The 10,825-nt window shown below is 40.8% G+C and overlaps 5 protein-coding genes across 5 annotated transcripts; all 5 read right to left on the bottom strand.

The window, feature by feature from the left end:
• Nucleotides 1–548: 548 nt before the first annotated feature.
• On the bottom strand, nucleotides 549–1,034 carry TM35_000751130 (uncharacterized protein; the record flags this gene model as incomplete). Its single annotated transcript, XM_029031301.1, has 1 exon — nucleotides 549–1,034. The coding sequence occupies one exon, from the start codon at nucleotides 1,032–1,034 to the stop codon at nucleotides 549–551; it is 486 nt and encodes a 161-aa protein (XP_028877412.1).
• A 24-nt stretch (nucleotides 1,035–1,058) lies between these two features.
• TM35_000751140 (uncharacterized protein) lies at nucleotides 1,059–1,433 on the bottom strand (the record flags this gene model as incomplete). The annotated part of the gene is made up of 1 exon (XM_029031302.1): nucleotides 1,059–1,433. One exon carries the CDS (start codon nucleotides 1,431–1,433, stop codon nucleotides 1,059–1,061), a length of 375 nt encoding a protein of 124 aa, XP_028877413.1.
• An 876-nt stretch (nucleotides 1,434–2,309) lies between these two features.
• TM35_000751150 (uncharacterized protein) lies at nucleotides 2,310–3,647 on the bottom strand (the record flags this gene model as incomplete). The annotated part of the gene is made up of 1 exon (XM_029031303.1): nucleotides 2,310–3,647. The coding sequence occupies one exon, from the start codon at nucleotides 3,645–3,647 to the stop codon at nucleotides 2,310–2,312; it is 1,338 nt and encodes a 445-aa protein (XP_028877414.1).
• A 452-nt stretch (nucleotides 3,648–4,099) lies between these two features.
• On the bottom strand, nucleotides 4,100–7,207 carry TM35_000751160 (protein KRI1; the record flags this gene model as incomplete). The annotated part of the gene is made up of 1 exon (XM_029031304.1): nucleotides 4,100–7,207. One exon carries the CDS (start codon nucleotides 7,205–7,207, stop codon nucleotides 4,100–4,102), a length of 3,108 nt encoding a protein of 1,035 aa, XP_028877415.1.
• Nucleotides 7,208–7,908: 701 nt separating this feature from the next.
• Nucleotides 7,909–10,197, bottom strand: TM35_000751170 (uncharacterized protein; the record flags this gene model as incomplete). Its single annotated transcript, XM_029031305.1, has 1 exon — nucleotides 7,909–10,197. One exon carries the CDS (start codon nucleotides 10,195–10,197, stop codon nucleotides 7,909–7,911), a length of 2,289 nt encoding a protein of 762 aa, XP_028877416.1.
• Between the last annotated feature and the right edge of the window lie 628 nt (nucleotides 10,198–10,825).

The raw sequence follows: 10,825 nt of genomic DNA on the forward strand, positions 1-10,825 counted from the left end.
TAGGTGATAATAATGATGATGACGTTCAAATAAAAATATGTTCAAAAGTGAGGCACCACAAATAGGGTTTAATCCTTCACTTCATCATAAAAAAAGATAAAAAAAAAGAGTAACAGCACGACACAGATATAAACTGTATATTGTAAACATACACAGGTATAACAGCTAGAACGCTGAAGAAGAAAAAGCAAGGAACAAGCATTATATTTGAGTGAGCTAAGAAAACACGAGAAACACGCACAAATACACATACATGCACGTTTTCTTTTTTGTTTTCTTTACGTGCGCAACATTCCTACTTCCTGCAAGTTGGTTCGGAGACCATTCCTATGTATGTATACATGTACATGTACAACATGTGCGTGTAATGTGTGTGTTGATTATATCTTTTTTTTCTCGTTATAATATCGGGTTTGTGTATCTTCATTTCTTCTTTTCGTTCCTCTAACAAGGCGTTTGTTTATTTTCTTTTTTTTTTTTCTTTTTTTACCCCCTCTCCACCATTTTTTTTCCCTTCATATTTTTCTTATTCAATGTAATCACCATACCTAATTCTCTGCTGCAATCTTTTCAAGAATAATCCGTGCAAGTGCATCTGCTGGTGGCACGGCACCCCTCTGCAACTTTGAGTAAATGAGTGTATCGTCAAGATACACCTCAAACGCACCGGACTGGAGAAGATTCGCCCCGATCATATTCAATAGAAATCCCCCGGCAATAATCATCCCACGATGGTCCGTCACCCACGCCATCACGGCAGGTGGAAGCACTGAACTAAAGTACGGTGCCGCAATTCCAAGCGCGAGGGCAGTGATAAAACCAACGGAGCAGAGGGATGCGATGAACTGACGTAGTGGACCTACGGGATACACAGAATCCTCAAATACAAGGATTGGTTTTTGCTGTTCTTTCTCTTCTTCTTCTTCTTCTTTTGTTGTGGCTTCTTTTCTTTGTTTTCGTTTTTGTTGTTGTTGTTGTTGTGGTTGCTGCTGGATAAGAGATGGCGGCAGACTACGTGAGAGATGTCTTACCATCTCCTCGTAGTGCCGCCGGTATCCTCATCCGGAGCAGTACAACACACGGAGTACATGTTGTGTAGGCCGTTGGGCGGCAGTTGCCTGCACTTTCAATGCGAGTTCCTCCTCCCGCTCGAGTTGCACCAATGCTTGGATAAGTTCCTCTTTGGTGCGGAGATGATGGAATGGCTGTCGCTTCTCATGAAGCATTTGCTGAAGATCCTCCACCTTTAGCATCGCAAGATATTGAGAGGAGGTATCTGCATCCACATTACCTTGTTGGGGATGGGCAGTGGGATCAGCGGCGTTGACGGACATAATGGCTGATGGAAAGGAGGAAAGTACTAACAGCAAACATAAAAGTAATGATAGTGGTAGTGGTAGTGGTAGTACAGATACAGCTGGGGTGGTATTCATTCCCAGCAAGTGATCACTCTATATACACTCACACAGACAGAGAGACAGACAGACAGACAGAGAGATCTGTTTTTTCTTTTCCCCCCTCTTTCTCTCTTTCTTTCAATCTTCTCGTTTCTGCTGGTGTGGCAGATATGTGAAGAGGAAAAGAGGAAGAGGGGGAGATAAAAGGGTTAAAAGGTAGAAGAATCTACGATCACTACACTTTCTATATCTACAAAGAGAAAAATAAAGAAAAAAGACATATATATATATATATAAACAGTTAAGAATTGTGATTTATTATCGCAATTAATGAAAACCTCAGTATAAAAAAAAATTCATTTTCACGTTTTTTTTTTTCTTCTTCAAGAATTTTCCTTTTTAAAACCAAAGACCTTCTCTATATAAATACGAAAAAGGAATGGAATTCGTGAAGCATAAGTACTACTAAAATAAATAAATAAATAAATAATAATAATAAAAACACACGTAACTCTTACTTAACATCGTGCATGTATCTCTATCAGTCTATCTGTATCTATGTATAAATCAATAATTCATTTATTTCGATCTGCATTCTTCTGTTGCTACTGATACCTTCTTCCCCAAGGTTATTCTCTACTCAGTCTTACATCAAAGCTAAGAATGACATAAGGGGGAAAAAAAACATCAACATCAACAAGATATTTTTTTGCTCTTTTACTTGAACCATTGATATATTTATGAATATTCACTATCACTTGTGGAATCTTATTCACCTTTTTATGCTCTGTCAATTCTTCTGCAAGAGGATGTAGAAAACAACAAGAATAACACCAATAACAATATCAAACATATTATATATATACATACATATATGGGTGTTCGTACATCATTAATTCAATATTATAGATGTTATGATTGCTGTTCATCCACTGTTACAGCCAGTAGCGGCCGCTGATCAATTTTTTCAAAGAACTTCCGCATTTCTTCTGCCCACGCATCTGCCTTAATCCTCCGTAGTGTTTCCTCTGCCTTTCTCTGACTCTTCTGACTCATCGGCACTGTCTCATGCACAACACCAATATCCCCACTAGCACTCTTTTGGGAATTCGCAGGTTCATCCACATCATTATGGTTATAAGCATTCCTATGAAGCTGATTATTATTATTATTAGTGGTAGTGAATAGTCGTCGTGCTTCTTGACTACTCGCCACTACAACAGATGGCGGTGAGATGGAGACAGAGGACATGGATGAAGGTGCCACTCGCTGCGCAAACGATGATGGACGACGTGATAAGGTCAAACGCATCACCGCATCCGCATCCATATCCACATCCTCTCGTACACTTTCCACCGTATTTAATCTCTCCTCCGTAATAATATTGTTATTATTATTATTATTATTATTATTATTATCTTCATTCTCTTCTTCTTCTTCTTCCTCCTCCTCCTCATCATCTACCTCTTCAAGAGCTGGCCATAATGGTGTACTTGGACTTGGCAGTGTATATCCCGGCCGCACGGGTAACTCACGAGATTCCGTTGCCGGTTCCATCATTGGCAATTGCGGCTGTTGTAATAAATGCGGCATGCGTCTCAATGGTGTGGGTGTCACTTCTTGTAATTCTTCTCCTGTTCGTATATTATTATTATTATTATTATTAGTAGTAGTAGTAGTAGTAGTAATAACAGTGGCTGCTGAACTTGCGGGAAGTGTACCACTTCGACGACTTCCCTCATGCATTGAAAGACGTCGTCGAACTGTTACTGGTGAAGAAGAGTCACTCCATCCTGTTGGACGTGGGACACGTGCGGTGAGAACCGTTGATGGTGTTGAATTCTTTTTCCCCTCTTCTCCTTTTTCTTCTTTTTCCTGTTCGTCCGCCTCTTCTTCACCCCATACGAGATCAATAGACATTTCACTACTCTGTCGCTTTCTTTGCAGGAATTCCTCTTGTTGTTGATGTTGTTGTTGTAGACTATCGGAAGTCATTGGTGAGACCCAGGTGAGAGTACTGTTGTGCTGTGGTGTTGAGGAATTGGTATTAGTCGTTCTTGTTGCGGTTGAGAGTCCACCACCACTTGTGTGCATTTCATTACTGCTATCGAGACTTGTCATCATGGTGTGTTTTCTTTCAAGTTCGTAATTTGGTGCTGGCCATGTACGTCGAGTGGCTGTGAGTCCACAGTGTTCCAATGCATCATCACTGTTTTCCCCACTTGAGGATCGGCGGTTCATTCCACTCATGTGGATAGATTAGGATTTCTCTTTTTTCTCTTTCTGTTTGTTTAATATGAAAATCACTCTCTTTTTTTTTTCTTTCTCTTTCTGCTCTATTACGCTGTTGTATATGCTCTACAACCACTGAGTGGTACGCTAGCAATAGTTATTATTAAGGTGTAAAAGATGATATAAAGAAAGAAAAGAACAAGAAAGAAAAACTGTCAACAAGGAGAGAAAAAAAAAAAAAAACAACAGCATCATTATCTATTTGTTTTTCTTTGTTCCTATAGATGCGGCAATAGTAACTACCACCACCATCAATTTCTCAAACCTCTTTTTTTTTTTCTATTTCGTTATCTTTAAAAAGCTATCATATATATATGTAGAATATCTTGTTAACCGTAGAGTGTAAATATATCCCATCTCTCTCTCTCTCTTTTCACCATTGCTTTCAATGAAAGGAAGGAAGCAATTACTTACCATGATGATCCTCTTCCTCTTCCTCTTCCTCCCCCTCTACCACGTCCTTCACGACGTTGCGGAGGTCCACTTCTTCCACCTTCTTCATACCGTGACTTCTTATTCATATTCATATCCTGCCCAGCACCTGCAGCATGCATACGCTTATTATGTCTATTCCCATCATTTCCACGGTGTTGTTGTTGATGATGTTGTTGTTTCCCCACTACTTCCTTCTTATCCTTATTATTATTATTATTGTTAGTATTATTATTATTATCATTATCATCATCATCGAGTGTGGCTCGCAGTCGTCGCAATCCGCTCTGCACAGCTGCCGCCCACTCCCGCCCCGCATCTTCAGACATTTCCGTATCCACCAGTGAAGTCCTCTTCACATCGCCATACCGCCGTGAACGACGGCCGGAGTCCAACACCCGCACCCCACCACTACTAACACTAACACTACTACCACCATTCCCACCCACTCTCGATCTCTCTTCATGACCTTCACCGCTGTTGTTGTTGTTGTTTCCATTATTATTATTTCCTCCTCTTTTCCACCCACGTCGTCCCATCGCCCGGACGCGATCACGGCGATTCGCCTCAGCTGTGAGATACGCAGCGTAGCAGTTCATTGGAACTAACATGTTTAGCTGTCGGTCATCGCGGGCAAGGATCTCCTCCACACTTAACGTAAAGTCTTCTGGTTCCACATTGCGGTACTTAAAGCGGGCCTTTAGTGTACCACCATCTAATGTAGATTCATGATGTAATTGGAGATACTCCTGTTCCTTCTGTTGCAGTTCTGCCTTTAATTGCTGCAATACACCCGCATTCTCTTCTCCTTCACCACCATCCTTATTCATTCCATGTTGTTGTTGTTGGATCATCCGTTCAATCTCTCCACGACGACCTTCAAAGGAGGCCTCCTCTGCCGCACGCATGACTGCGGATGGATACAATAATGCTAGTGGATCATCATCAAAGACATCACCACCTATTCCTGCAATTTCTTGTTGTTGTTGTTTCTTTTTGCCTTCACCATTTCCTGTTGTTTTCGTTGCCATCATGGTCATGGCATCCTGCAGTGAAGCAGCCTTAAATAACTCGGGTTCATCCTCATCCTCATTATTTTCCTCTTTTGCCTCTTCATCCTCATCCTCATTATCATCTTCACCGTCAGACTTTACAACCTCTCCAGTACCATCTTCTTCATCCTCGAAGAAGGCCATCTCTTCTTCGTCCACGTTCTTCTCATCATAATAGGCGTCGTCAAAGATACTCGCCATTTTCTTATCAAACTTCTTTGGATCAAAATCTTCCTCCAAATCCTTCTCACTCCAAAGAGCCATAAGACGTTTCACCTCTGCATCTTCATCCTCTTCCTCCTGGCTTTGCTTCTTACGCTTTGCAGCATTTCCAACACCACCAGCACCAGCACTGCTATCCTTACTGGAATTCTTTACAATACCAGCAACAGAGGCGATAAGGGCACGTTGAGCTTCAATCTCTTGTCGTTTCAATGTCTTGAGTCGACGCAGCTCTGCCACTTGCTGCTGTCGCATTTCTTCCATTCGCTGCAGTCGTCGTTGTCTGGCTTCTTTACGGGCGGAGTTAACACTCTTGCGTAGTAAACCTGCTGCATGTTCACCAATAGGACGTGGGAAAGACTGAACGTGCTCTGCCGCTTCCTCTTGATGACGATAAGCACGCTGCTGGTATTCACGTTCCCACACTTCGGCATCCGCATAGAAACGTTCATCTTCTTCCTCTTGCGCCAATTGCGCCAGTGAGGCATAGTTATTTCCAATTTCTTCACTGGTACTGCTTTCATCATCATCATCATCATCATTATTGGTCTTTGATGAGTCCCGTTTCTTGGGTTCTTTTCTTTTCTTATTATTCTCTGGTTTCCATAACTCTTCTACGAAAAAATCACGTAAAAATGCCTCATCCGGATCTTCTTCCGCTGATGAACTACCTTCAGCTTCCTTTATAGCAAAGGCACCTTTTAATAACCGTTTAGCTGAATTTTCTTTATTGCTGGATGTCTCTTGCTGTTCCTTCTTCGATGGAATAGGTGCAACTGGTTGAACATCAAATGTCTCTGTACTTTCTGCGATATTCTTCAGGAAAGCATCACGAAGTTCACGTTCCTTTGCAGATTGTGGTTGAATGCGACGATTCCCTTGTGGGTGATGATTGGGATCCTCTTCATCTTCTTCTTCCTTTGCAGCCTCTGAGACGACTCCACGGCGGTATTCATCCGCGAGGGTAAACTTTTTTCGTTCCTGTCGCTTTTTAACAATTGCCTCTTCAAACACTTTTGTGTTTTCACGCACTTGTTCCTCTGGAGGTGGGAAGAAAACAGCCGTCGGTGCCTTCAGTGGATCTTCTGTATTATCAGTATCTGTTGTATTATCATTGCTATCACCTTCATCCTTACCATCTTGCTTGGAGTTGGATTTCTTTCCCTCTTTTTGTTGTTTCCTTTTCGCTTTAGCGGCGGCCTGACGAATGGCGAGAAATGCTTTAGCGAAGGCCATTTCCTTTTCTTCTGTTAACAACACCGCTCCATCATCTTCTTCATCTTCCTCATCCTCTTCATCATCTTCTTCACCAATGCGGAGTTTTTTACCATATTTCACTGTAAGCTGCTGGAGCTCCTTTTTTCGCTTGACCTCCTCGTACTTGGCTGCATACGCCTTGTTAATACGGATACCACCATCATCCTCATCCTCCTCATTATCATCATCATGACTATTAGTTTTATTATTATCTCTTTTCTTTTTGTTTTCATGCTTCACATCTTTTTTATCCTTCTTGGATACTGTCACTCTCTTATTATCATTATCCTCATCATCATCACTATCACCATCACTGCTACTGTCACTGCTTCCCACGGCATTATCATTCGATTTGTTTATAGACATGATGGGCGCTATTTCCTTTTTCTTCTTATTCTTCTGATTGGGATCAAACGGTGTGTAGGCGTGCGGATCACGACGCCGTTCACGTGCAGCAGCGGCAGCCATTTGTTCTGCCAACACATCATCATCACTGTCGTTTGCGGATGAAGAAGAGGATGATGAGGAGCCGGCGAAGAGATCCTTCTTTTGCATCCTTTCTTTTTTTCTTTTCTTTATCGTTCTCTATTTCTTTCTTTATTTTCTGTTTCTTACAATGTATATTTGTTTTGTATGCCTACCTTGTTTTAATTTTTAGTAGGTCCACACCAAAAAACTAAAAGAAAATAAAAAACAAACAACCGCTGCGCCCAACAGAGAATATCCACTTTGAGGTGTTAGGTAATAAATACGGGATTATGCGATCAAAAGAAGAAAAAAAAAAAACAAAAACAGAAGAGAAAGGAAGAAATGAAAACATTAAGAAACAAGCACTAAAATTAAAGAGCGAATGGACACGGAACACTTTAGAAATAAAAGAAATACCCAAACATTTTCACGCAAGAAAGGAAGAAAAAATCAGAAGCGGCAGTAACACACATCTAGAAACAGAACTCCTTTACACACACACAGGGAGACAGAAAGAAAGAAAGAGAGAGAGATGGGTTGCTCTCTAATACATCTCGCTCTTTCCTTCTTTCTTTCCTTCGCTGAGGGTTTATGTATGTATGTATATATGCGGGGGAAGAACCTCCTTCTTGACAACAGTGAATTATATATATATATATAATTCTCTCTCTTTTTTTTCTTTTTCTTGTTCTTCTTCTATTGAGATGAGACTACCACTACTACTGCTGCTGCTGGTGATACCCCACCAGACCAATCATGTATTAGGTTGAGGCATTCCTCACCAACTTCTATCTATCATTTAACCGCACCCACACAGCCATATAGAATCCAAGTAATTTATCAATAGCTGTAAAGTGCAGCGCCGTAAAAAGCGGTGAGAGAGATGCGATACTTCGTAGCATGAGTTCCGCACTTTCCATCGCTAATGCTCTATTCCCAAGATTCGTATCCGTATCAATACTATTACTATTCGTAATATTATTATTATTACCATCATTTTTGAGTTTCTGTTCTGCCTTCTTTACGAGTGCACGAATACCGGCATCCTGCGAGGAACAGTTGCGAATACTTCCACTCACCATACTCACCTCATGTCCAATAAAGTAACCCATACTCCGCAATATCTCCACTATTAACACACCACTACTCTCTTCTTCTCCACTAGCATTATAGTTTTTATCACTAAACCGGAGAAACTGCAGCCATGCATGCCAAGTAAGTGGTGTATTAGGGAATCTATCGTATACCGTGAGAAGTCCCACACCGTGAAGGACGGCACGATTGTATAACATGTGTGCAAGAACTGTTAATGGATGTTGGACCATACATTGTGCAATGAGAGAGGCGACAACACGGTACATAATAGCTCGTACAATAGCTCTTTCTTCTGCTTTCTTTGCTTTTCCACGACGTTCTTCTCTTTCTTTTTTCTTTTCGGCTCTACTCTTTTCCCGAGTACGACCACTAGTGATGATACTACTACTATTATGGGTTGCATGATGACTATGATCTTTCTTACTTTCCTTATTATGTGTAGCCCGTTCATTTTCACTATCATCTGTGAGTGGATTAGATTTAGATGAATGGTGAGATTCTTTCTTCTTTTCGGATGAGGATGAACGATGTCGTTTATGTGAGTGATGACTACGCTCTGTTGTTCCATTTTCATCTTCACTGTTCACATTACTTCCACCTATTTCTTCTCGACTGCTATTGTGGCTAGTATTTCTACTGTGTTCTTTTTCTCGTCGTCGTTCTCGTTTTTCCTTCTTCTTTTCTTCTCCCACAATCCCATTGTCGTTATTCTTACTCTTATCCCCTTCTTCCTCCTCCTCCTCTTTCTGTTTCCTTTTCTTCTTTTTCTTTTCATCATCCTCATCCTCATGGCTGTTCTTGTTGTTCCTGCTCCTGTTGATCTCACTCACATCACCATGATCGTTATCCTTCTCTCCAACAACACTCCCATCATTATTATTATTATCATTATTATTATTATTATCCACACTATCTATATCCATATCATCATCATCATCATCATCGTCTTCCTCTTCTTCATACTCCAAGGCTTCTGTGGCATATCGTCGAAGTAGTAAATACTCCGCGGCATCAAATACCCGAACGACTCCACACTGACAGAGTTGCACAGCAACGGGTGTAAACATAATCTCCAACACAACACCCGCACAACCCACCGCCCCTGCGGCAATAATTCCCGCCGGTGTATACTTTAATACTCGCCACTCCTGCACATTCCCTTTACGTGCAAGTAACATACAGGCAACCGTACTGAAGGCAATAGGATCTGTGATGGTGTGTGCACTTATCGTGAGAGCCCAGCCAAAGGTGTTCCGCCACGCCCGGCGACTGCGAAGACTACGTACAACGAGATTTGTCTCAAATAATAATCGTTCCTTTATATATTGTTGAATAGCCCGCAATAACACACGTGTAATGGTGAAGGAAACCACAACGCCAGAGGCAAATACAGCATCTTCACTAAACCACAAGAGAGAACGTGCATGATTGTTGAGATCTGAAAATTGAAGTAGTGGTAGAGTTGCCACATCTGTTTTATATTGACACAAAAAGTGTAAAAGGGCAACAGGAGTGGCTCGTAAAATATGTGCCACTACACGTGCTTGTTTCGTAATATCTATAGATCGCCAATCTCGCCAGCGATTTGTTGTTGTTGTTGTTGTTGTGATTGTAGACTTCTCACGTCGTGCGTGTAGACCGCCACTGTGACTGCGACTGCGGTGTGGCACTTGCGGGGGTAATTCCCCACTTGCAAAGGCAGATGCATTTAAACTTGTGTTTACAGAAGGTGGCTGACTACTACTACCACCACTTCTACGATGATGATGACTACGATGACTACGATGACTACGTTGATCTTCTTGATCTGTTTCTCCTCCTTCCCCATCCTCTTCTCCTGTTCCTCTTCTGCCTCTGCGTGAGGATCTCTTTATACGCTTACGGAGAAATGTCTCTGGGATGAAAGAGAAGACGGCGACATTCAGCACATCATACAAGAGCCAAGCAATGTTAATGGGATGCATAACATCATTGTACAACATGGTTCTTACTCAGTAATAATAATAATAATAATAATAATAATAATAATAATAATAATAATAATAAATAAAAGGCCAGACCTACAAGGGGGATAATCACTTTCTCTCTTTTTTCTTCTCTTCTTCTCAAACTGTGAAGGAGTGTATGTATGTATGTATATATGTATATAAATAATAATATGTGAATCCTCTTGTAATGTATAACTAACGGTCCCTTTTCACTACAATTCTAAAATGGATCTATGAATTTTGGTGCACGGAGCGTGTAGGTCTATTTCTCTCTCTCTCTCTCTCTCTGTGTGTATATGTGTGAGAGAGGGAATTATGATGATGATAGAAATAGTAATCACTCAATCAATCACTCACTTACACGCACACCAAAGGAGTGGCGGAGTGATAATCCACCCAACACAGTCCTATTCACATTGAAAAGAAAAGAAGAAAGAAAAATAATAGAGAGGAAAAAGAAGAGAAAAAGGAATGAAAGTAATGAATAGAATGAGAAATAATAAGCCCTAACAGGCGTACAAAAAATGAAATATAATCACAATAGCTTCACACAGAGAAATGCAAACAGAGAGATACAAACAAAAAAACATATATATATATATATATATATATATATATATAT

This window comes from Trypanosoma theileri (assembly GCF_002087225.1).
Source record: "Trypanosoma theileri isolate Edinburgh chromosome Unknown TM35_Tth_75_V1, whole genome shotgun sequence".
Taxonomy (NCBI): Eukaryota; Euglenozoa; class Kinetoplastea; order Trypanosomatida; family Trypanosomatidae; genus Trypanosoma; species Trypanosoma theileri.